The sequence below is a fragment of the Anser anser genome (genome assembly GCF_964211835.1).
Source record: "Anser anser genome assembly, chromosome: 2".
Lineage (NCBI taxonomy): Eukaryota > Metazoa > Chordata > Aves > Anseriformes > Anatidae > Anser > Anser anser.
In genome coordinates, this window is record NC_139721.1 from 118,704,388 (window position 1) to 118,731,467 (window position 27,080).

The 27,080-nt window shown below is 46.3% G+C and overlaps 1 protein-coding gene across 1 annotated transcript in view; it reads left to right on the forward strand.

Moving 5' to 3' along the window:
- The first annotated feature begins 6,355 nt into the window (after positions 1-6,355).
- LOC310894655 (uncharacterized protein) overlaps positions 6,356-27,080 on the forward strand; it is a 65,696-nt gene continuing 44,971 nt past the window's right edge. The window contains exons 1-3 of the mRNA XM_083825060.1: positions 6,356-6,481; positions 8,075-8,133; positions 19,409-19,454. Coding sequence (XP_083681186.1) covers positions 8,115-8,133; positions 19,409-19,454 — 65 coding nt within the window. The 5' untranslated portion in view covers positions 6,356-6,481; positions 8,075-8,114. The remainder of the gene's footprint in view (positions 6,482-8,074; positions 8,134-19,408; positions 19,455-27,080) is intronic.

Below are 27,080 nucleotides of genomic sequence, written 5' to 3' on the forward strand. Positions count from 1 at the left end.
ATTACCCCTGCCTTGTGGGTCACTTTGGAGCACCTTTCTATTTTATTTATTAAACAGTTTCTGCACAAAGCATGTTTTGCTCTGCTAAGGCATCACGCAGTGAATACTAAAAGGATGCTGTAGCTCTGAAGCACTGGGGGCAGGGGGAGTGCGGGAACGCCCCTTTTATTCCTGGAGTTATTGTTTTATAAATAAAAGGTGCTGCTGACACGGTGTGTACAGCGCAGATAGGGCGTAAAGAATCACTGCAGTGGTTTGATAGGGATGATCTGTCGCTGAAAACCCATTAACGCAGACGGTAGGTGAGGGAAATGTGCTGAAATGTCAGGATGTGGAACGCCGGGAGAACAACCCTTAAAATAGCTCCTCCAAAAATAGCCTCTGTGGACACCAGGAGGGGGTTCTGCCCGCGTTTATTTCTGCTACCAGCTCCTTGACACGCTGTCCCTCGAGCGCAGGAGCCCGGGGACAGGGCGCGCTTTGTCCCGCACACATGTGCCGCTGCGCACCGCTGCAGCCTGCTGAGGGATGGCAGCGCGGCTCGGGAAGCAAATCCCCTCCGTCTCCAGACAGCTGGGGGAGGAAGCACCGTCCTCGAGCAGCTGGCACATACACCAGGTGAAAACCCAGCTCCCCAAACACTCCAGGGTGCCTGAAGCCAAGCACATTCCCGTCCAATAACCCGGTAAAAATCGCCTCTTCTTAGCGTGGATGTTACCCGCAAAGCTGGAGCAGCCCTCAGGGGCTACAGGTGGTGCCTATGCAGTCTTCGTTTGTTTGGGAAACCACTTCTGTGGTTTTGGAGGAAAATGTAGCACTTGAGGTTAAAACAGCACAAAGATTCAGGGTGACAGCAGAGGTGCTGAGCGGGACCGGTGTGACCCCAACCAGGGTGAAGGGGAGGACCTAGCGATGCTTTTTAGCTGCCAAGTACATGTCTCAGCCACATCTCATGAAAGGATGAGACCTAGAGCTCAACTACATTTCCCCACCCACCTTTGGTTTCTGCAGGGGAAAAAAACCAATAATAATAATTTAAAAAAAAAAAGTCATTTAGGCTAGGACAAGGTCAGCACGTATCCCTGAGCATGCCGGCCGCAGGACTAGTTATGCGCCTTTGCTCTTGGTGCACACCACAGGCACAAACCAAAGCAGAGAGGGAAAGGAAAACTGTAGCAGAAACTCACGTTTTGGCACACAGTGAAACACAGCTGTGTCAGCACCGTTTCATCTGCAATGTGTGCAGCGAACATAGGTGGGAACTCAGAGCCTGGGTTTGCAGGCGGCAGCTTGCGATTCAGTGTGATGACTCAGGACTTTCGGTTTCTCTGCAGGCAAAGGCTGCTCAGACCTTACTCATTTTCCAATTTTTCTCAATTTCCATTTTTTCATGATAAAAGGCCACTCCTTGCTCTCCTGGGTCTTGTCCTGATGAAGCTAATATTGCTAACTCACGGCACGTTGGAAATTATGTAGACGATTGTCATAGCCCTGAATAGAGTTGTAATCATTGTTTGCTGGCTTTACAGTCACCTTTTCTGTGCTTAGAAGTGATGTTCTCACACTCTTTTTGAAATCCATTGACCTCATGTTGTATCTGCCCAACCTCCCTGGGATCTACAAGGGAAACATCATTCCCACATCCACCTCCATCAGGTGCAGATGTTACAGGTGCACCTGATGTTACAGGTTACAGGACTCTTGCTCCTCATGTCTGGTTTTGTTTGTACCACCTGTGTACCTCCACCTCATATTCAAGCCCAAAGGGTCCAACCTCTCCTTAAAGCAGGAGGCATCCAGTGCTTTCAACATCTCCAGTGCTTTGCTTTCCTCCGGAAGAACTGACAGCAGAAGATGGGAGGTCAAACCCAATTAAATAACGTGGGATTTGGAATAAATGAAGTGTAAACTGTTCATTTCAGGTGTTGGAAAGGATGAGGTGGAATGAAATCTGAGTGATGCTGTGACTGTGCAAAGAGTGGAGTGAGCAGAGGCGTTGCTGCACTTGGGAAGGTATCAGGAGGAGGCAGAGTGTAGCCTCCAGAAGCGTAAATCACGGATCGTATCCATCTTCTCCAGTCATTAGGAAAAAAGAATGAACGACAGAAAAAGAGAAAGAAGAGAAGGTCAACAGAGAAGGGCTAAAGGTTAATTTCCTGATTGCCGGGATATGAAAGGTAATGGCCCCAGATGCCTGTGAATTTCCTTTCAAAAGAGGCATCATCATTTAATGCACTCTTTTATTACCGCACTCATGTCAGCTTCCTAGTGTTCCAAAACGGTCTTTTCTTCTGCTATTAATGCGATAACAATTCACATAACGTGGTCTTCTGATGGACCTTGAAGTTTTTGACGTGTTAGGTAAGGGCAGTAAATCTGTCAGAAACATAACCTGTTCCTTCTGAAGTCAATGGGAACTTTGCCTCCGATGTCTGTGGCAATGTGAAAGGTCCGATTGTGATGACTAATGGCATTAGTCACATCTTTACTGGAACCTGTTGTTTATGAACAGTTCCAAAATGTTTGTTCAGAGGGCTCAATTTGGATGCAAACATTGCCAGCTTGTACTACGTTTTATGATATCAGGAGCTCTCAAGCTCTGCTGTGTGTCACCGGCAGCCTGCAGGCTGCCCACTGCTCCCATTTTAAGTGAGGGATTTGCATTTGGGACGGCGGGTAGCTTACAAGGGGCTCTTTCTTATAGGAAGCATTGTACACCATGGAAAAGCTGGAGGAGTGATCTTAGACCAAAGGTTGGAAGGTAATGAGCAGGTGGTGGGACTCACGGCCCCGCTTCTATCCTTTTCTAAATGGACAGTCACCGTGGAAGGGCTGAGTATCAACACCCTAGACTCAGCCAATTCACCTCAGTAATCCCATAGAAATCAAAAATTTTTGCAGGCCCTTTCGTATGGGCAACAATTCCAGCTCCATCATTCGCTGACGGTGGGCAAGGGGCACGGCAGAGGACGTCCACGCTGCAGCCATGCAGTCACACGTGGACTGGCACCTCTCCCTGGGAGGATTGCTGCCTCATACCTGCTGCAAGGGGTCCAAAAATGGTCCTCGCTGGGGCACGAGCACCCAGCAGTCCTCCGAAGGCCCGAGCTGCAGGGAAATAGATGGGGAAATAGTTTGAGTTACGCCTTGACCTCTTTAGTTCGGGACAGGAACTAAATCTGGTTGAAAACTGATGTATGGATCCAGCGCGTGTGACTTATCTTCGTACCCTCCAACTACGCCGGAGCATTTTACACTTGAGCAGGGAGCTGATCCCTACACAAACGGGCACTGAACAGAGTTACGCCCTATCGGCACATCTCGGGACGTCAGCCATGTATATTGCCATTTTTCAGGATGTGGGATGTACGATGAATAGATTTCATACCAGGACTTCCAAGCCTCCGTAGCGGGGCTGCTGATCAACTGCCCCATTCAGCGCAGCTATGGCAGCTATTTGTGTGAAGCAGATTGCAGGCTGAGCGTCTCAGATTTTCTCGGGGTGATGTGTTGCTTCAGCTTCTTTTACGTCAAAATTGGTTCGCGTGAGGAAATGCCATACTCACATTCCCTTGGGGAAAAAAAATAAAAATTAAAAAAAAAAAAAAGAGAAAACAACAACAACTTGCCAGTGGACTCAATTTTAGCCATTTTTTGTTAGAGATGTACTGTGATGTGGGGCTGCATGGGCTGCTTCTTGATGACCATCACTTATTAAAACCCTTAACTCTTTCCGTGTCTTGTAAGGAGACCTTTATGGCAGATGCAGTGGTAAAGACTTCACCACCTCCTATAAAAATAAGTTTACTTTTCGCATTTTCGGCCCGGATCCTTTCCGACTGAAGTCACCAACCTAATTCCGTGCTCTATCAGGCAACGAGTAATTCTTTACGTACCATAAGTTACAAGACTCAAAAGTAATCAACTCCTTATGTTATTCGCAGCTTGGTATTTATTGGGATTAGAGTCAGATTCTTTGGAAACACTTTCTCGCACTGTTTAAAGACTCTCAGTTTTCTGTTTTACGTAGTTTAACCACTTGGAAGCTTTTGTTCAGAAATAACTCCGCAAATATTCTTATGACGTAAGTATAACGGGATGATCGCATTACTACAGAAATCCTGGAAATTTATATAAATACGGTGACAAATCTTCCCCTGCTTCCTTCAGGCTGCTCGTGTGTGCTTCCTCCCTCTCGCACGCTCCATGCTACTGATGAATTGATCTGGGCTACTGATGAATGGGTGGATTCCTCCTTGTTTTGGTACAATTGCAGAAACCTCCGTTCCCCTCTTGTAAGAGGATAAGGAGGCAGGAGCACCAGGGCTGTCCTGTGCAGGCAGGGTCGCAGCCTTTATTCCCCGGTGTCTTTGCCAGGCCATCGTCCCCGTTGTCCCGGCACGGTGGTCACCTCCACCAGCTCCACACCGGGCACATCCACCCAAGGGACAAGGAGCAGAGCTAAGGGGGTCCGTGCGGCCATGAAATGGGGTCTTTCCCCGAGTGCTGCCAGCAGCAGGAGAGCAGAGGCTGGCGTCGTGCTCCGCTCGCAGCCGGCTCCTCCGGGGCTCTGCTGCTGCTGCTTCTCAGCGCCGAGGGCTTGGAGTGCCTGCGCATCACCGGAGTGCTTTCCTAAATCAACAGCCTCCTGTTGCCGCAGAAATACCTAACTGGAGCAAAGATGTTTATTTTCAGAGTGGGAGACGTTGCTCCTGTGACAATGTTTTATTATAATGATTTTGATCCCAAGACTGCAATCTTTACACAGAGACAAGACTCCCCTTGATTTCAGCGCGAGCTTTGTCTGACTAAGGCTTTCAGAATTAGCTCTTTGCTTTTATTTTTGTTGGAAAACAAGCTCGCGCTTGACAAGGGAAAAGCAGTAAGTGGATCATGTCAGGGAGACAAGTTCCTGTGAGAAATTTCTAGCAGGAGAACCGCAGCCTTCCGACGGCACCGCAGTAAGCTACAAGGTTACAGCTCTAAGGTTTCTGCAGGGGAAAAATGGCAAAGGCGCTGCTGGAAGGGGGCCCAGTCCCCAGGGGGGGAAACCCAGCCCTGTGCCCACCTCAGGTATTCCTCTGTTAAATCAGCTGTGGCCCCGGAGCGAACCACAGGGAAATATTTCCAGGAACGTTTACAACGTCCGTGTAGCGGAATTAAACCCGTTTCGACCTGAGGGTTTCCAAGGGAAGGTGGCACGGCAGTGCTTAATGCCACCCCAAAGGGCTGCGGTCCCAGGGGGGCTGCGACCCCAGTGCCTGCAGCAGGGGCACCGAGCCCAAAACGGGCCACTCGGCGGCCTCAGGCACCCCATATCCGAGTGGGGTGCCAACCCACAGCCCCCACTGCCCCCCCTAAGGACATTTTGCCCCCCTTCTGGGTGGCTGCCGAGCCCCCACCAAGAATCGATCGCCAGGAGCCGAGGTAGGGCCAGCACGGCTCTATGAAAATGAGCCTTCGCAATGGCTCGTCCTCACAGCAGCCTGCCAATACGCCTTAATGGGATTTCGCGGCCCCGGCGCTCGCGCTTTTCAAAAAAAAAAAAAAAAACCAGAGAGAAAGAGAGATAACACCGGGGTCAATATTTTTAATTAAACTCATTCCTTCGCAGGGTGCGAAGCGCAGCCGGCCGGCCGGCCAGCGAGGCGCGTGGGGGGGCAGCGATGGCTGGGGGACCCCCTGCCCGACCCGCGTGCGCTGATGGAGGGGTTTATTACAAAATAAACTCCATTTCATTAGTTTGTATCTTATTATATTTATATTGATTATTTATTTATATATATTTTATTATAATTTATTATAATTTATTTTAATTTATTTTAATTTATTTTATTATAATTTATTTATTTTTGTTATTATTTTATTTTGTTTTTATTTTTGTATATTTTATTTTATTTTGTTTTTATTTTTGTATATTTTATTTTTGTATATTTTATTTTTGTATATTTTATTTTTGTATATTTTATTCTTATTTTATTTATTTATTTATTATTTTATTCTTATTTTCGTATGTTTCATTTTTCCATCTCATTTTAATTATTTATTTTCATTCCCTTTTTCTCCCCAACCCCCCCCCCCCCATTTTTTTCCCCGACCTGCAGCCCACCCCCCTTCCCCAATTCCACCCCCCCCGCCCCCCAGGGGTGTCAATACACGGGGGGGGGGGGGGGGGGTGCCGGCCCGGCACGCCCGGGGGTCCCCGTGCCGCGTGTGCGCGCACCCCGCGGCCGCCGCCCGGCTCCGCAGTGCCCCCCCCCCGTCACCTGACCGCCGCGCGCGCGCGCACCGCGCCGCCCCCCCCCCACCTCCCGTTCTCCCCCCCCCCCCCCACCTCCCCTCTGTTCCCCTCCCCTCCCGCGGGGGCGGGGGTGCCCGGTATATACGGCCCCGCCGCCCCCGCCCCTGCCTGCCTCCTGCAGCAGGGGAGGCCGCCGGCCGCCGCCGCGCCCGGCCGCAGCCCCAGCCCCAGCCCCGGCAGGTGGGCGAGCAGCGCCCCGCCGCAGCGGGGCCCCCCCCCCGGGGTGAGTGCTGGGGACCCCCCCACACTACGCGGGGGAGTGGGGGGGGGGGGGGGGGCTCGGACCTGGTGTGGGGGCGGCTCCCGGTGGGGTTGGGGGGGGTGTGGGGAGCCCCCCCCCCCCGCTCCGTCCCGGTCCCCGCGGTCTGGGGGTGGGGTGGGTGGGGTGAGGGGGAGCCCCCTGGCAGCGGCTCCCGGCGGAAAAGTTTCCGCAAGTCCTAAAATGCCGCGAGGGGAGGGTGGGAGGGGGGTCCCCGCGGGGGGAGCGGCCGTGGAGGGGGGCTCCGGGCACCGGGGGGGCTCCGGGGGGGCTCCGGGGGGCACCGCGCTCCCGTCTTGTGGTGCGGAGGGCGCAGGGGAGCGGCCGCCTCCCCCCGGGCAGCCGCGGTGCCGATGCTGTAGGGCGCGTGCTGGAAGGATGCTCCCCGCTGTGATTTTGGTGCTTTGGGGTTTTCCCTGAAGTTATAACACCCCCGCCACCCCTCGAGTCCCCCCCCCCCCCCTTACCCCCCAAAGTTCCGCCAGCATCACATCCCGACTGCGCTTTGCCCCGCGTGGAACCACCCTAAAGCACGCCCCGCGCTGCTTTCTCAGCCCTGTTTCCCTCCTGAGAGCTGCTCGGTAAGCCCGGCTGTGGGGCCGTCACAGACCCCCGCCAGGAGCGAGCCCACCTTGGGCATCTGGGAAGGTTCCAGAAGCGCGGTGTGGCCGTGGGAGCGCCCCATGCGCCCACCTCCTGCTGGGGGCTGCGCCGGGGAGGGGTCTGTCAGGATCCAGCCCCAACGCTGGGCGACCCAGGAGGTGGTGGTGGTCCCATCGCTGGGCGTCTGTGGGGCCGTGACAAGGGCTCGGCTCCCCTTGGGCACCATCCGGGCTCTGGCTGTAGGTCGGAGCGGTCACAGAACCTGAACACCACCTGAATGTGGTTTTTGCCACGCCGCTCGCACCGGGGTGGTTATAAGACATCCGTGTTGCTGAAGGAAGCCAAAAAGGATGGGAGTTGGTGATGCTTCCTTTCAACAAGCCCCTTCCTCCTGCAGCGTTGCAGCAACAGCTGCCTGCCCAGCGTAGATGTTAAAAACCCTTGATGCAGCAGGACGGGGTGGTTCTGCTCTCTAATAAACTAGATAAATTACACAGAATTGGCCAAGAGGGGCCATCAACTTGGAGGAGAAAGGGAACAAGAGTGTTTGAGGAGACCTTGATTTCAAACGTTGCCGTGCGAGTCTGCCACTTGCCCTAACCAAGCACCTCCTGAAGGTGTGAAATACATGGCTTAAAGCCTTTTTTCCCCCGCGGAGCTTTGGCGGGAAGGAAATGGTTATTCAGAACTGTGCGTTTCACGTGTTTCTTAAGCGGTCTTTCCTATCGATGGTGTAGCCCTAATATTAAAATACCTGGAACGCGTGTCTCTGCACCTCGCATACCGCATTTAAAAACGAGAGCATCATGGGCGAAATCCTAGGTGGTAGGTCTGGGGAAGGGTGGGGTGTTTTACGGCTCCAACCCGCCTGGCAGGTGAATAACATCTTCCCAAATACCTGGGTCTTGCAGGTCTCCACCATGGCTGGCGCCGCCAGGGCTGCCCTCCCACATGCGGCTCGGTGCGACGCGTAAGTACCAGGCGTGTCGTGTGTCCGTGTGGATTTCGGCAGATGATTATTTTTTTTTTCTCCCCCCCTCTTTAAATAGGCGGGTTGATTGCGACAAACTGGGATGGCAGCATATTGCAGATGTTTTTTGGTTGGGAGGCATTGTGGGTAATAGCCGAAAGACTCCGCTTTTCGTACCGAAAAAAGAGTAACTTGCCAAGAATTTGCCTGTATTTCCAGTGCTCACATCACCAGCACCTATTTCACCTTTTCATGTGAAAGAATGAGATCTTTCCATTAATTTGCGGCAATGCTATGGCCTTTCTTGAGCCATTGAGATGTCGGCAGGTAGGTACCCTAAGGATTGCTTTAATGCCACTCAACACTCAATGGCTAGATGAAAACCACAGAGCAAAGCTAAGGTATGGTAACGTATGTAACTTGTTTCACGTGAAAATTGTGTTTTTTTTAATGAAATAAGAATGTAAACTGCCTTATCAGCATGAAACATCTGCCTATTAAATGCCTGTTCCGAGGGAAGAGTTGGCCACGTTTCACCACAGGTTAAGTAATTGTGGGTTAATAGGATTCTGTCAAATACATGCTGTGAAATATTAGTGTAACGAGTAACTATTCTTCTTACCGTGCCTGCGTTTTTACCTTCAAAAGAAGTCCGTGTTTCTGAAAACTCCTAGTACCGCATAGATGCGTGATGGCTGTCTGGAGACGCAAAATACACTTCAAAAGATGCCGTGGAGGGGGAGAAATAATGGATGCTCATGAGATGAGCAGTTTTAGAAATGGAAGGCGGGGGTGATCGGGCCTTTCTGCGAAAAACGTGCCCTACCTGATTATTTTCCCTTCAGTACCTCGGGCTAAATGATGCTCCATTTTGACTTGTGTTAGCATTGTATTGTTGTTGGCTATTCTCGGTCAGGCTTGCCTTTCAAAAGGCAAATGAGGGCTACAAGTTTTGGTTTTAATTAAACTGAGCGTATGCAGTGAGTCCAAAGAGAATGTGGTATTACTTAAAATTGCTTTGAAAACAGAAAATGTTGTCTGTACTTCAACAGTGTCTTCAGTATTCTCTGATAGCATGTATTTGGTATTTAATGTCAAGGTAAAGCTGCCTAAAGTTGCTCACGTAAATGGCCATTAAGTAAATGTGATGCTCTTTCATGAGAAACTTGCACTTCCTATGAATTAGACGGTTAAATTCATGTGTTTACTGAAAGTTTCAGAACTGGAATTTCATAAAGTTTTTAACATTCTTTTCACATACTGTGTATTTGTGTAGCAGTGCCAATATATATGCATGGTGCAGGGAGAGGAAACAATAACATTTGCTTCATCTTATTTTAACCATTTTGTGCAGTATGTCATATGCAGATAGAGCGAGGGCGATGCAGGCTGCCTTGTTAAAAAGGTAGGGGGGGAAAAATCCTCGCTAAAAATATTTTCAGGAAAAATGATTAATACAGGCTCCCCTGATTTTTGGTGTGGGGGAGTGGGTGCTTTGGAGGAGGGTTATTTTTGCTTCTTCTGGTAATTCTTCATTTGTAAAGAACCGGTTTCCTAGTTTGGAAATCAGCAAGGGAGGGAGGGATGGGAGGTGTTATTACAGGAAAAGGTCAGTGCTGCTCTCTTTCTTCATTGTTTCATTCATGGGGCTTTCCTTCTCCTCGTGTCTGACCTGCCAAAATATTATCTGGGAGGGAATGAGAGGAGGAAAAGTGCGTGTTTAAGATGCACGGGTGTATTAGGGGATGCTTACTTAGAAGCCTGTAGTACAGCCCTACAGCCTAATGGAGTGAAAACATGACAATCCTGAGTCAGATGGGTGGGGCACAATGCAGTGCTAACTGTAAGCCTTTTGTCTAATAAAAATGCCTGAACCAAAGTGGTTGTCTGGCAATCAGCATCCCGCCTGACCTTTTTAAAGACACGACAACAAAGTTAATGAACGTGTCTTTCAGCTGCCCTGCAATATGTCGGGATTTTTGTGCATTACCAGAGAGCCAGGGCTCGTTCCGCTGTGGCTCGTGTCGCAGCATGGCTATTCCGGAGTTCGGGAGAGTATTTATGAAATTATTATTAAAGCCTTGAGCAAAAGGACAGCCTGCATACAGCTCCTGAACTGGTTTGTCTCATTCTCTTTAAGGTTTCTTTTCTTGGGAGTGCAATGAATTAACTTCACGAGTTTCACACGGTTGCTGGAAAATGAATTCCTAAGCTGCGCTCTAAGACTTCTGTAATACCGAATAGTTGGAATTGCTAGATAATCACTGAAAACCTAGTTCATTATGTAAGTTAAATGTGGGCATTGTTTAAAAACCTTAGCTTAATGAGATAAAGCGAAAATGCTTTTTTTTTCGAAAGCTGAAAATGCTGCATGATTATTGAAGAATGCGTTGCGTTTCGTAAGCAGGATGCGTGCAAGGTGCATCAAGTCGAATAATCCCAGATGTGTGAGCAGCTATTTGTTTTGCTAAATTTGCAATGGAATAAAATGTACAGCTTCTTCAAGACCCAAGTAAGCCTACACCTACTGAAAAATCGTGTTGTGCGAGGGACTCTCTGCTCTGGCAGAGAAGATCATCAGTGTGAAGAGAATTCTATATGGCTGTGAGGTACCTTGGAAATAATAAAACTAGTATTTGTGCTGGCTTGTTAGCCCATTAAATGCTTAATTACTTCCTTTAAACAGGATTGAGGAATTTCATTTACAAATTAATACTTGTTTTTAATGCTAGGTGACAGTTTCACCACCGACGTGCAGAATTCTCTGTGGCTTATACTTTCTGTAGAGACAAACAGAATTTAATTTGCATGTGTCGAGAAGAAAATGGTGGCTTCTCCTCTCAGTGAAGACTGAATAGAAAACTAATGTGGTGACATCTTAATGCTGAGGCACTGTTTTGCAAAGGATAATGCATACGCTGGAGTATCATCATAAATTTAGACAAACTTTAAAATGAGCAGTGAACGTTTTGAGAGGCAGCTCCTTTCTGCTATGCTTAATATCTGTATGTTGTAATGGGTGTCTGCATTAATAGAGCCCACTCAGACTTATGATTATAGATAAAATTTAAATAAGGAATAGGCTATGGAGGGAAGTAAAGTGCTATCCAGGAACTGATTTTTTTTTCCTAAGCTTACTCTAGGATATTCAATGGTAGGATGAAAAAGTATAAATGGTAAACGGTACATATTTATCATCTGTGCAGTATTGATCTAGATGAAAAGGAAACAAGTAAAAATCAGCATTTTAAATGGAACTTAAAAATGAATCTCTAAGATTTTGAAACCTGTAATCAGCCTAAATTGGAGGGGAGGAGAAGGAGGGGATTGGGGGAACTGTTGCAGGAGGAGAGCACATGCTCTACTTCAGCTGTGTATTTAAGGAAGTAGGTATTGTGATGGGGAAGATATAAAGCGACTGCTTAAATTTACTGGGTTTCAGATCAACTAGTAGCACTTGTGAATTACACAGCATATTTCTGAAAATCAGCGTGTTGCATCTGTGCTTTGTTTGAGCAGCAGACCTATTTGCGAAGCTGTTTGTCACACTGTCATTTTTATTCTAATAGGGCTTATATGGAAATATTCCTGCAATGCATCTAAAGAGAAGACAAATGGCAGCGTTTATGGAAGGTGGCAGATTGTACCGCAACGTGCGTATAGGGTGGAGGAGGCTGGCGTCCCGTCCCCCCGCTGCAGCCCCTTACTAAAGAGGGATTGACATCATTTTGTTTAAATATGATGCGTGTTACACTGGCCTGATGTAAAGATTAACACAATAGAGTCCTTAACCTGCTTAAGGACTCTGGGTCCTGCCCCAAGGTAAATAGCGAATACAGTTTTGTTTGCCCAGCGGGTCTCGCTGTGTGCAAAAATAGCTGGGAGTCTGCTCTTTTTTTCTTGCTAACTGCTGGTCTCACACACCAGTCAATTCAAATTTGGAGTTTTTCTGAAGAAGTAGTTCAGCCTTTCTAACAAACCAAAAGACTTCTTGGATATAGTTGCTCTACTTCAGCTGAAGTCCCATTTTATTTTTTTATATTTAAAGAACAAACCCATCAACTTCAAAAGAAAAAAAAAGCTGACCTATCTAGCTGATGTAAAGCAGCAGTTGCTCTTGTAGACTTGGGATGTTCAACCTCTGTAGCAAATGCGTTCCTTAGTAATTCAGCAGTATGCTGTTAATTTCGTGTAAGCTTGGAAATTATTTTTTTTAAAGCAGAAGGGGGGAGGACACGAACGAGGAAGGTGGAAAAGAGAAAAATAGTATTTTTGCTAATTAGCAAAGAACTACTTTCCTGGCTGAATGGATTTAATTTTTCCCTCTTCCCTACCAAGGGGTAGCATGTGAAGGAAGGCAAATCTTAGGGTTTAATGAGAAGGAAGGTGCAAGGCTGGACAGAAGCTCCGTGGTGTCCCGATGAGTTGTCACCTTCTTCCGACATCCTAGTGCTGGGGCTGGGAGGCTCCAGGCTGGTGACGGATAGGTCTGGCTGGGGTTTTGGCTGCTCTTTGTTCTGGTGAAAATCAGCATTTGTCTTGGAGGTCGGTGAATAATAAATGGATTATTTTAAGGATTTACTGAAATGCAAGTTTAAATTTGATTTATTTTTTTTGAGAGGGAGTTAAAGTCTAGATTTCTTCACAAATGAAAGAAAAGTATTACTTTACTCTTTTGTCTAGCTATTAAGGTAAGGACACCACAGGTGGTTTGAGAGCATCTTGCAAGGAAGGGCTGCCTCCAGTCATCTCAGCTGTGCTTCCAGCAGCAAGAGCCCTTATCCAAATCGTTGCTGGTGCCTGCTCATGTTGCAGTTGGCCAGGCAAAAGCTCTGGTAGCACGAGCTCTGGGTTTTCACTGAGTTTGCCCATGCACTGTGGGCTTTCTTCCAAAGTGTTTGACTCATCCAGGCCTCTTGAACCAAACCTTCACCAGGGTGAGGCAAAGCACTGCTGTCATCAAAACCATCAGGAACTGTGCTGCTGGCTGCTGCTGAGCTGAGATGTGCATTGCTGGCAGCCACGCAGGGGTTTGCATTTGCCCTCAGAAACCTGTGGGGAAGAGGGTCTGCAGAGGCACCAGAGTAGATGGTCAATGCAAGTCACCTGTGAGGGCTTGGTGGTTTTGCTGGAAGCTGGTGGAAGTGCTCTCTGTGCGTTGTGGTAGGTATTGTGCTGGTGATTGTGTGTAACATCTCTGCTGCTGACGGATCACAAGGTCCCAGTGAGCCAGGGAAGGAGCGGACAGAAAACTGGACAAGACCTAGGCACTTCTGGTGTGAGTTATTCCTTGTTTCCCCTCTGCCCTGTCCTGGGGTGCTGCTGGGGATGGGCACACATGCGGAGCACGGAGCTGGTGCTGGCTGGGCGAAGCTTGCTGCAGGGGGTGATATTGCAGCTGGTCCCAGAAGCGCAGCCTCATCGGGTCTTCTGCTGGTTCCCTAGCTTGGAAAATGCAAAACCATTTTCCTTCGAAGCGCTCCCTGAGGACTAACGCAGGGGTTGAAGGCTGGATGCGCGAGGGACTTAAGACAGGTCAATCTGTCACCAGTGCCAAGCCTGACCTTGGGCACGCAGATGTAAGCTTCCCTCTGGCATTGCTTTTCCAGCCAAGAACTGGGTGCGGTGGTGGGAGTGCTGCATATCGAGTTCCTGTGAGCGTGGTGTCAGGTCTGGTGTCTGTAAAGGTGTTTGTGATCCTCTGGGGAGAAATGGGCAGCCTCCTCCTGCTTCGTAACCCCATTCATATGGGTGAGGTGGGAAGTGGGGCCTGAATTTCTGCCCCTCAAAACCTTGAAGGCTCCTTCCCAAAACGCGGGTGGTGTTCTGGATAGAGGGGTTGATCCCCAGGGTGTCTGCGTGCATCATGCAGCTGGCTGTCAGTACCAGAGCGTACCGGAATACATAGCGTACGGGTCTGCGTGCAGCCTTCTTTTGGGGGAAGAAAGGCTTTTTTCCTTCAGTGACAGCGATGCCCGCTGGCTGGAGGAGTGGTGGGGGAGCACTGTGTGCTCCAGAGCCTGCCGAGGGGCTGTGGCCCCGGCGGGTGGATGGGACGTAGCGCTGTGAGCGATGCGCGCTCAGCAGGAAGGCCATGTGGCTGTCTGGCTTCGCCCCTGGACAGCGTCGCTGGCTGGGTTATGGAGGCTGTCGTTTGTCATCACCGTCTGTGACTGAAAAAGGCGGTCCTGACAAAGCGACGGGAGCGCTGGGGATGGCTGAGAAGCAGCCTGCAGGGCTGGTGGGCCTTAAGTAGGAAAGGGAGTGCAGAGGAAGGAAAGGAGGCTGGGAGCATCCCCCGAACACCCACAGCGGCAGCTTTACCCTTGCACGGGGAGTTGAAATTCTCATGAAGAACTGAGAGCAGTGCAAATAAATGTGCCTATTTGATTGCTAATAGACAGGGATTATTCCTTTAAAAAAAGGACAACAGGATTAATGCTCCTGCCAGTCGCAGTACTTGGTGGCTTGATTCTGCCTCTGCTAGTCCGTCTGGTTTCTGTCCTTGGTTCCAGCAGGTGCCCCTGCTCGGTGGGAAGGAAGTCGCCTCATGGTGGATAAACTGCACAGGCTCACTGCTAGCATCGAGAAGTGCTGAGCACTCGTGTGCCTGCTGTTCATGCCAAGACTGTGGTGCCCTGTACTGCTTCGTGTGTTTGAGGGCTGCTTGCCTACTCGTGCAACATGAGGTGTCCTGGAGACCTGTTTTTCCTTCAGGTATGTCTTCAGTGCCACGGAAATAACTGTAAAGCCCGCTGGCCTAAAGTTTCAGCCAGATAATCCACTGCCTGTCTTCCTCAGCTGACATCCCTGCCTGGATTGCTTCCTTTGGTGGCTCACTGCATTGTCCTCCTGCAGTGCTACCGCTGCAACAGGCACCCCCGTGCTGCGGTGTCACCACTAATAGCAGGGAGTGCAAGAGTTTGCTGCTACGGGTGTCCCAGGGGAGGTGTGGGTGCCAGTCCTGCTCCTGAGGAGCCTGGGTTTTCTGAGAACGTGCACCCCATGAGCAGCCGTGGCAATGGCAGTAGGAAGCTCCAGGACGCATCTCTACTCATACCCACAGCCAAAATAGTCACCAGAACACTTAGCAGTCAGCAGTCCAACATGTCCTGGGTGGTATAGATTTTATTTTTATGTTTAAAGCTGTATTTGGCTATTCAAGAATAGTATGACTTAAAGTTTTTCTGGAGGCTTCATGCTGAAGTGGCAACGGGTCTTTTTTGTGCTGTGTCACGCTACAGCTCAGGAACACCACTGCTTATCTTTGGGGCGTGTGTGTGGCTGTTGGATCATGATGTATCATGTTGGGTATCAAATACCAAGGAACAGCTGAACAAAACCTGTTTTAAAACAAACAAAAAAACCCTACACCAGACCTCGGAGGCCATAGCAGTGCTGGTTTTGCAAAAGAAATCCTGGTTAAGTCAAGCGATTCCTTAACCCTGCCAGCCCTGAAACTTGGGAGGGAACACCACTCTTGTAACTCAGTGGGTCCGAATGTGTAACTTGGGTGCCTGAGGAAATAAAAGGGCCGTCAGGATGCCTGCAGCTTGCCTGCTGCTACGGAGCTGCTGAAAACACAGCTGAATTGTTGCTACTGCCTTGTGAAAAGGCTGGCAGGGCAGTGTTGCTGGATTTCCTCCAGAAATCCAGGAGTATGAAGCGGAGGTGAAGGAGGTGTTTCCGACGGGCAGAAGTGGCACAGGTTGTTTCACAGGTACCTGTTCTCACATTGTCCGCATCTTGCCTTGCGTTGCCTGCTTGTCTTATAACTAGATAGAGGCAGGAATACGCATCATTATATAAATCTGCAAAAAAAAAAAAAACAGGATGTTTTGGGTATTCTGCAGCTCACTTAAAAGGTTTTTTGGTTTATATCTGTTTGTGGAGCGGCCATATGCCTGTGATCTGCAGTCCTAACTGGTGTGTGGGTGAGACATGAGAGGCTGGAGGGCCTCTGCGTGGAGCAGCACAGAAATAGCCTTTCCATGGCAGGGATTTGCAGGGGGCAAGATGGGGATCCATGGCTGGCACATTGGTGCTCGGGGTTGGGCTGCCCTGGGCGTTTGATCCTGGGGGAAGATTGGGAGAGGAGCCGGGTGCAGGGCATATTTTTTTTTGGCATTTATCTGGTTTGGGGCTTTTCTTCCTCTGTCCTTGCACTCAGCCTGCTCTGAAGCCACCTCAGAGGATGTGCCCTCTGTCACAACCGAGCATCCCAAGGGGAGCAAGGGGCTCCCTGCACTGCCAAAACACAGCATCACCCGGAGCCCCCGTCCCTCCCTCAAACACATGTGCAGGGGTTCAAAAACAGCGCAACCCAAGTGCAGCAATTCCAGAGCGTGAGAATCCCTCATGTTTTACTGCTGGGGAGAAAATGGCTCTGCGGGTGAACAGGAGAAAGGAGAATGTAAGTGTGTTTTGTAAGGACCAAAGGGTGTGGCTCAAGCATCAGTAACAAATGCTGGGAGAAAAAATGCTCTTTGTTCTGCAGTCAGGTGGGCTGACAACTACTCTCCTCCATCCCTGGCATGCATAACACCCAGTGCAATTAAAAGATTTGGGAAGGAAGGTTTGACGCTACTGAAAGGGCTGCGAATGCAGCAAGTGAGGAGGTTCATCCTCTGATCTGCTTCCATCTTTTTTAAATAACCAGTTAAGTTGCAGAGCTCATTGATACCAAATTCAGTGTATCTGCGTTGTACTGCTGCATTGTTTGAGTGTAGACGTTTTGCGTGCATAATGCTTCAAATGGGCAAATAAGTTAAAGCTGTTTAGCACTAAAATTTATGTTGGCCTTATATGCGGCTAGAATTGGACCGAAGTGTACATTAAAGCGTATGAAAAACATGTGTATCTGTATATGCATGCAGTACAGCAAATCAGCTCATAATGATAGCCTTGCTAATAGAAAATAATTTGAAAGCTGTTCCTTTCAAACTACCAGTGTTTGGCAGTTTTAATTGCTTTTAAAAAAAAAAAATCAGGTTCAGTTGCTTTTAGATTTTTTTAGATTGTTCCATGCTGAAGGAGCATCTTGAGCTTAAAAAATCATTTTTGAAAAAATCATTTTTTGCTTCCTCCACTCTTCTCTAAGTTGGTTTGATTGAGTGACTAAAATATTGGTGTCATCATCACACACACATACCCCCCCAAGCATCAGAACTAAAACTTGGTCTCTTTGCAGTTGATGGCAAGAAGTGAAATCTTTGTATAAGTGAAAACTACCAACTTTTTAATGAAAAGCAAGTGGGAATAAACATACAAAGCAATAAAATAGGATCTGGCCAAAATACATCTCTTCCAATTTAAGTAAATTCTTTTAAGTTCAGGATCAGGAATTTAGGTGGCTTTTTATTGTCTTTTTATTTTGTGTTTCTGTATAAGTGCGTGTGTATTTTCATATCTTCTAAGAATGTCGTATTTCTTCTGGGAGGGAGAGAAATCTACTTGCAAATTTACATCTTGTGACATTTCCTTACAACTGTGCACTGGCTTATGTACTGCTAGAGGCCAGCCCATCATTTCTTGGTAAAAAGAACCTTTCAGCTCTGTTACCTCCTGTAGAGAGCTAATTTTCCAGCAGTCAGGCTCGATCTGGATAAATAATTAGAGAGCGCGCGAGAGAGATGAAGATGATCACATCAGCGCTGCCTGTAATTCAGTTAATACCGCCAGACCCTGTGATTTCGTGTCTGCGGCGTGCTTGCGTGGTCTCAAAAGCCGCAGAGGCGAGCGGCAACAAAGCCAATCGCTTACATTTGTCTTGGAAGAATTAGCGGCACTTCGCATTCATTTGCCGAAAGCGAGCAAACAGCTGCAGCGTGCATCTGCAACGCGAGAAGGTGATTCTCGACACGTTCGCGCTCCCCCACCCCCGTGTATGCAAAAAATGTCATCGTGCAATTAATTCTGGGGTGCCGCCGTCCTGAAGGGGAGCGCTTTCTCTGCAGCTTCACGCCCTGCGGTGGGTTTGTGTTCCATTTCACGTCGGTACCGTACACGGCAGGGCAAGAGATGACTGGGTGAAGTCTGTTTTGGCACTTTGCGATTTTATAAATGCCAGTCAAAATTATCTGATGGCAGTACTAAGCTGAAGAGGTGTCTGTTTCTTTGAGCGAGCTGTAGCACTTTGTGTGGCTCTTAGCTCGATCTCTTCCACTGATGCTAGAGCAAACTACACTCTTGTACAGTCTTGGAGGTCGTGTTTATTGTTGATGCAACCTCCTTCATCCTGGTGCTATGAAGGGGTTAAAAATGCCTTTAGTTCACTTATTCCCAGTGGTAGCTCTGTAGCATTTATACATGGATCAGATTAAAATAGGTCAATATCTTTTGTGGAAGGTCTTTTGACACTTTGGTGCCTGACTGCAGTACACCTACCTTGAGGATGAATGGACCCTGAGGAAATCCGTGCATTAACAAAAACACAGCCTAGGGATGCTTTAGGATCACATCCCTTTTTTCATCAACTGAATCAAAGACTTGACAGAGGATACTTTGTCATCAAGTCGGTCCAAATAATACTTTGTGAGGTGATGGATAACTTCTGCTGCAGAAATAAAGCCATGTATTTTCAGGGGCAAGAGAGATGTGAGCGGTGTGGGTTTATTCTGTTCTTTACAGTGCGTCATTCGCGTTAAAAATGCGTATATGCCCTAGCTGAAATATTTCAGAACCTGATTGAAAAGAAAACTCTGTATTCAGGAGTTGCCTTATGGCAGGAAGTCTTTGTCTGCCTGTTTGCTTTATTGCGGTTGCTGACTGCCTTGGATTGATTTTTGGCTACCAAATCAGTACAGTGAGGACGGCGCGGGAGGCAGGGGCGCAGTTCTGCACTTGGTGGGACCGAGAAGCTGACTGCTGCCTCTCAGAGTGCAGGTTTTCTTGTTGTTTTTTCTTTAACTTGGAATTTCCATATTATAAAGAGGAAGAGGCTTCTCTTCGATATAATGGAGCCATTAATATCTATTAATAATGCAGACAGGGTAAGTAGCTGGAGTTGGAGCTCCCCGGGGGCCTCGTAAAACAGATGTGCACTATATCTTCCCGGATTTGATAGCTGCTGGGGTCGAGGGGGTCGCTGTGGTTCCCGTTTATTTCCTCCGGCAGCGGTTTTCTAATTTAAGCACCTCTGTCTCCTGGCTACGGCCGCCCGCCGCGCTGCGGAGGGGGTGCTCGCGCCTCGCCGTGCCTGCTGCGAGCAGGGGCACCGCCGGGCGTCCCTGCCTCTGCTCCTCGCACTCCCATCTCAGACGCCTTTCCCATGCAGGTGCTGCTTTTGTTGGCTTCGCAAATGGGCAGGGGAAAGAAAAAAGGTAAGCATTTCCTCCTCCTGAAATCTGCACTTTCTGTTTTCCTTTCTTGCAAGCCGAAATATTTCTCGCTTCCCATGCATTTAATGTACTGCATCGTTTGACAGAAGGGCTAGCCACTGGAGGAGGGTGCAATCACCGTATCCCCTCTTTCAAGATCGTGCTTCTTGGTTTTAGTTGAATGTATTCATGGCCTCTGAATAGATAGTGCTGCATGGTTTCTCTGTAGCTGTGTGCCCAGCTTGGGAACTGCACGCAGGGGAACTCGAAATATCTTGCATTTTATTGTAATTTTCTTACTGCAGATTGCTCTCCGAAAGTGGTGATAAAACATTAGTGCTCATAGTGCATGGCAAAAAACCATCTTTATAATCAGTACTGCACTTGCATCGTGCGGGTTTAGGACTGCCTCCAAGCAAACAGGGGATGTGAATGTCTGTCCTTGTGTGCGCTTGTATTACAATATAGTCTCGCTGTATGCATTTAAATGTAGAGGTATGCACTCCTGCTGCCTTGTCACAGATGTAAGGGAAAAGCCCTGCTACTGGCTCCAGATCCTTTTCAGCTGCTTACACCAGCTGTGTGTTATGGTTAAAAGTTTAGAAACAGAGGAAGGTCGTGTACCTCCTTTTGGAAGGAACAGACGGAATAGTTATTTTTCCCCCATCTCTTTTTTCATCCATTACTATGTATGCAAATGACTGCTAGTGTTGCACTGTGAAGACTACTGTATTATATAGGGAAAGATAATTTCTGCTGTTTTTCCTGCAGTAATACCCACAGAACCAGGTTGCATCGCTATTTGCAGAAAGACAGGCACACGAAGTAGAAAGGAACAAGAGGGGTGTGAGCAGTTTTTTGGAAGTGCTACATAAGCCAGTCTGTGGCTTCAGCAGGCAGCATTTAGAATAGGGTGGATGGGCCTTTCTCTTCCCCAAATTCACTTCAAAACTGAAAATAAAATTTGCCTATGACATTCAAAACCCCTGCATTGCATCCTTCTTTCTATGCACTGAAGTACTGCACATCAGCTTGCCTGTCCTTGTGAGTGTACAGCGATGCGCCAGGCGCCTCGCTCAGCATGGTGCTGCGTGGTCGCTGGTTAAAGTTGGGTGGGAACGGGCATGCTAGCAGTCTGACTACCTGGCAGATCTAAAAGGCATACCTGTAACACTTGTTCAAGTGCATATTTTTTCTCCAATAATGCCTGAAAATTTTACAAGTCAAAAATTAAATTATAAAAATGATTATATACATTTTTGAGGGGAAACATTAATATTGAGTTACATGTAAATGTGCAGTTCGGCTATTATGTGGTTTTATTAGATCCAGACTATACTTGCAGATAGAAGTCTTTTAATATATTGATCTTACGTTTCTGATATACATTTCAGCATAGTATTAATATCTTAGACTTGAAATGTGCAGATTTTACAAGCTATCTAAATTAAGTAGTGTGTAATTTTAATTACTGAATTTACAGATCTCTTTTAAAAAAAATAGAGCTATTTCTCTTGGGAAAACTTGCTGCCTGTTACTTCTGTGTTATTTGGTGAAGAATTGCCAGGACACTTGCTGCTCTCGTTACCGAAGAGGTCAGTAAGGCTTGTAACTGACAGGTTCAAAAGAACAATAAGATGCTGTTTTAAATCGGGTACCGAAGTCATTGCTTTCTGTTAGCATATTGCTAATTCATAATCGGTTTGGTTAGAGCTGTTACCTATTAGTACAAACCTCTAACAGTCAGCCCTTTTTCATGAAATCAGTGCATGATGCTACAGCTGCTGCTGGTGCTTAACGATACTTTTCTCCAGGCTCTAAAGTAATCCAGTCGGAATCAATGGGAGACCTAAACATCAACCAGTATAAGTGGTAGGAGCAAGCCATGCGTTTTGTAGTTCACCTATTGTGTGGTTTCAGGATTGGCTTTAACTTTTTTTGTCTGTGGCATCAGCAGCTTATTTGAGCCCCTTTTGGATTATCAATAGCAAATTTTACATTCAAAATGTGATTCGGATGCGCAATACTTGATGTTTTAACTTGAATCATAATCAGGAATTAGATATGTAATAAATATAAAATAAAACTTGACTTCAGGAAGAGTTTCTCTGTGGAATGCAGAAAGACTTATATGGCTTTTTGGGGTGTTGACGACAGTATGTTTTCTCCTTATTTTCCTGTAAGGAGGCAAATACATGCAGATACGATCAGTAATAGGAAACAGTAATTTTAATTACTTTTATGATTGTCCTATAGATGATAAAAATGCTTTTTAAGGAATAATAAACTAGAAACAAAATTGTATACTTATGGAACTTTGCCAAATGTAAAAATACATTACTAGAAGTCAGGCTTCCGCATTCTTTGGGAAACAAAGGAAAGATCCTCTTTCTTTGTTAATGGTATTTATCATCTTTAACTCATTAGTTGCTGAAAGCAGGGAGGAGATGTTGGAGGCATTACAGATTTATTATTAAAATTTACATAGATTCTTTGAAGAATGCATATGTGCAGGTATTTTGTAGATAAAATGCATACAAAAATACATAAGCTGCAGGCATTGTTCCTTCACAATGTTCCTTAAAAATGCAGTATTTTTATCCTTTGTATGTGTTTAATGCCTTCTAAATAAAGAGCAACAATCATAGGATTCCTTTTTATCTGAACTTTGGATGCGTCCTTCTGTAAAACAGAAATGCTTTGTGAGGCATCTGTGAGAACAGAACAAAATAGAAGGTATTATGGTGTGGTGCCTTACGACATGCCATGATTTGACCTTTTCTGAAAGTATAGCATCGCGACTTGGTCTAAGCAGTTTTAATTTTCTTGGAATGTTAACCTTTAAGTGATTGTCCGCAAAGTGGGATCAACTATGGGTTGACATACAGCAGTATACAAAAAATATATAAATATAAAATTTTCTTAACACGATCTCTTTTGTTTACATCATCAAGTAAAAGACGTACAAAATGTGAGGAATGCTTTTTACTTTTGGGTAGGTGTAGAGTTCTTGTGATGGTCTTTTTGCTTTTTCCAAGTCCAGTAAGTTTTTCACTATTTGAATTTTAAAAAATGGGGTTTCTGTGAACACTTCTAGTGTATCGCTCTTACATAGGATTTACAAACCCACAAGTAAGTTGCGCAGTTTTTTCTATTTATCCTGTGTGTACCCATTCCTTGAACTCTGCAAAGAGACAAAACAGTCTTCCTTCTAGTCTTTCATGTTTTTGTGTGAGATCCTACAAACCTCTAACTAGGCTCCTTACAGTAGCTGCTTGTGATAACCTCCAGTGTGTTGATACGAGGGGAGGAGCAGAAATCTAACAGCTCACACTCCAGACACCCACGCTGATTGCAATAGAAGAAACTCTGTACAGCAGCAAAACAGAATAGTAAATATAGAGTAAGAAATTAGAAAAATGTGGCAAGTTATAATTGTAAAGAGGGGACCTACACCAAGTTGAATTTTTCTGTATATGGCACAATTGAATTTTTGCAGGTGGAAAAAATCCTCAAATGTATATATGGTATTCACTTTTTGTAAATACATGTTTGTGCCTCCTGTTTTCTGATCAACCAGCCTCAAAAGGAAGTCCCTTTCTTTTCCAGGTCGTGGCTTCATGCTTTTAAAAGATACACACTTGAGTGTAAAAAGGGTGTAGCATTGGTTGGGAGACCTGAAGAGCAGCAACAAATCTCTGAGGATATATTTTTCCTAGTCCGTGTTGCTAAAGTCAGATATATAAAGTAAGCACAGACAGAAATATGTATGTGTGACAGGGTGGCTGTAAGTACTACCTGTAAGCCCTTGGGAATTCAGGATGCAGGAACCAGGGAAGGATGGGGCAGCGCTTCCACGCCCTGCAAGTTTCAACATGCAGGAATTTGAATTGCTTCTCCCATACTCTTCCATGTGGGGACAGACAGGATTGTTTGGATCACAGAAGGGTATAAATTAGTCATTTATTGAATGTGCCTGGAAAGACAGGAGACTGTATTTGTGTACAGAATGGGAGACGACTACTGATTAGGTATGCTATAAACCATACGTAGCTTAAATGCACATGTGATTAATGTCTTTATTGTACACCCTTGTCCACTTTATCAGTTGCCAATGCATTCAATCATCTCCCTGAGGACTGCTGTAAATATTGCAAACACCCAGCCCTTTTTAAATAAAACAAAACCTGTCGAGGTAGTGTTTTTTTTTCTTGCTGAAGTGATGAATTTTCCCCTCCACATATCATGCCTGTTTGGTGCTCCTGAGATGTTTGAAGGCAACTGGCTTGTTGCATGCAGGTTGGCCTGAAAGGGAGGGCAGGAACCCCCGTGCTCACCACGGGGCACAGCCTTTACCCCAGCCCAGGAGATGAGAGCTGGTGTTTGCAGGGCTGTGCTGTTCCCAGGAAGGACTGGGAGGATGCTTGGGTGGAGCTCCTTGTCTTGATCCCTTTCAAGGTCTGTCCTCTTGGTACTTTGGAGATGCAAATGGCAGGGGGAGCGCTGCCTTCTGAGTGGAAGGAGTTAAGAAAATGTGACTTTGTACCAACTTGCCTCTGCATATAACAAATTTAATTTTATTAAAATGCAAGTTCACTTCCTGATATTGTAATTGCTCTACTTTGACCTTCCCTCAAGGACATCTGTTATCCCAAAGGTAAGTTTTTTCCTTGAGGGAGTAACATCACTGTCCCTTCCTCCTGCTTATTTTATGCCCCAGCTCCTCATTTATGTGAGAATCGATGTATCTTCTTTGTGTGTTTAGACCATGAACATCGCATAGGGAGATTAAACTGCCGTGCATGACAATTATGTGTACTTGAAACTCTTCATTAGCCTCTGTGCTAAAGAAAGGAGAAAATAGATGTCACAGACAAATTTCTGCCCAGTTTAGCTTCTGCAGCAGATGAGTGGGAGTTCTGAAGTACCTCTTCTGATTCTGGAGCAGCAGCATGTGGGTTTTCAGGCAAACCTCATCTCTGTATTAGATGAATGGGGACCACAGCCACCATGCAGAGGTTTGTGCCTAGTCCTGGCTGTATCCCCAGACTGGGAGCTGGGCGTACCCCTTAAGTTTCCGGGCAAACATCACATGCATCCACGTTGCTCTGTCTGTTAGCCTTTATCTGTTACCTTCAAAGTTAAGGAACAGGGTGCAGTCCTTCATGAAACCATGGCCCCCAGTGGAGGGGCTGGAAGTTCATAAGAGGGCTTGGGTTTTCAATTCTTGCTAAATCTCTGTAAAAAGCTGTGCTAACAGCCCACCCTAGCCGGCAAGGCAAAACATCACTTTCTGCTTAAACACCAGAGGTATTTTTCCTAAGTGTGGTGGAAAGCTCTTGCTCTTAAAGTTGAACTTTGAACCATTTAAAATTCATAAAACATCTAGGGATATGCAGATTTTCATATCAAAAGTCAAATCCAAGAGCCTTTTAAATACCTAAGTACTCTATAATTGGCTTGATTAGGCTAATATTAACTCCAAGTGACACTTCAGTGACATCAACTGTGACAACGGAAGTGACATTTCTGAATTGCCTTGTTTTTAGGGAGGATGTTGATCACTGCTTTTTTGATTGTCACTGTGGAATAATGTTCATAGACCAACATATTTCTGGCAGGCACGATGTCTCTGCTGTCTGCAGAGGTGTGGATGTTCAGGTTTGCTGCTGTGTGTAGGTTTCATGTGCTGACAGTACACAGACGTGGAGTCTCTGTCAACAGAAACCCCTGGATTTCTGTCAATCTGTTCAGAATTAAAAAGATTTCCTGAAGTAGTTCTTGTAGGTATCAGTGATCTTTACAAAGGCGAACAAGAACTGCCACTGTTAATGGTAAAGTCTGTGAAACAAGGGCTTCAGTAGCCTGAGCATATGATGATGATGTCAGCACAGCATCCTTTCTTTTCTCCTCATCAGTGGGTTACGTGTTTTCTATTCTGGTGTAGCTTTCAGAGGATTACAACTTCAGGCACTCAGCATCTAAAGAGGGGCAGCTCATACCATGGTCTAGATCCCTGGTCCTGTGTGGCCTGATGACTCCCAGGCTAATACAAGATACACAGAGCAATCTTCTCTGCAAAGTGCTGTGCAAGCATTTGTTAGGCCCTGCCTGAGATCTTGGACGTAGTGTTAGCCTCGATAATGGAGGCCAATACTGCTCTTTGAGCTCATGCCCGGCAGGCTTTATTTCCAAGCTGTTTGGGCAGAAGCCTTTACTTCTGTCTGGACTTCAGTCAAGCACTGCAGCACAGTAAGAATGCTTAGACCAAGGCCATGACTGCACATCAAGTGGGGACCCAACAAGTCTTTCAGCACCCATACAACATGGTCCTCTACTGATATGTGAATGTACCAAGCCGGCTGGGTCCACTCCTAGAAGAAGGTCATGTGCTGAGGTCTTAGAGGACCATCAAGTTTGAGCTGCCCCTTTAGACACACGGGGCATAGGTCTCAGAGCAAGGTACACAGTGATCTGTCTTTCAGCTGGTTTCATAGCTGAGGGAGTGTCCTAGAACACCTCTTGCAAGGGAGGCAATACTTTGTTCAGTATATAACATTACTAAATATATAAACACTTGAAATACCTCTTTCTTTTGAGAAAAGTAATATTTTTAGTTCCTTCTAACTGCTTGCTTGTTCAGCTATCAATAGGAGATAGTGTCGATGTAATTTATAGTAGTCAAAACCATAATTGCAAAAGCAAAAATTCAGTGGCTAAAAATTCGAAGGATCTATTCAGAAATGCCAGTGTCTTCCATAAACTTCCTACCTACTAGAACAAACCTTAGCATTAAATATAAATGAGTGCTCCCACATTAAGGGGCAAAAGTGTCCCCTAATCAAGAACTAATAGCTCTAGACAAATTTTTTGAGAGAAAGCTTGTGTAGTTTCATCAAAACTTTTAATTTTTTTCACCTATCCTATTTTCACCTATCTTTGTGTAATAATTTTGGTGATAAAAGAGATGGTTTAACTAACTTCTCATCTTGGCAGATCATTGTGATTGGGGTACCGCTTCCCGAAAGATTCAATGTAGGATTTCTTTCTTTCTTGCGTGGGAGCTGCAAAATGGATTGTATCTAAGCAGATGGAGTACTGTCATTGTCTCTCCTGATTGACTACAAATAGCCATATCTGCTGTTCAATGTTCTGTTCTCTTTACCTGCTAATTCTTGTCTTTTAGCTCTGAAGGCTGTTGAGATACAAGCTTGTACTTTCCCCGTCTGTTGCTTGGGCAATGGAACCTTGGTCAGCTTTGCTGATGAATACTGCTGTAACACATAACATGTTGTAAGCTGGAGAGACCACAGCCTGGCTAGAAACCTGATTGCATTGGCCTGTGCTTCCCTTTTGCTTCCCTTCTTTCTACCATTGATTGGATTTTCATCCAGCATCTTTTAAGTAATTTGGAGATTCAGCCTTCTAGAACCTATACAGCCATACATATCCAACTTCTTCCAGTGTACACAACCATATATGTGACAACATAGCTTTGTATCCAGATCTTAAATGTTATCAGGCAAGAAAATTTGCTTTCTATCAAGCATTTTCTTGCAGGTGCATTTTGCGCGTACACACACAAAACATTTAAAGACTATTTTTTTTTCCTGTGTATTCTAGCTGTAT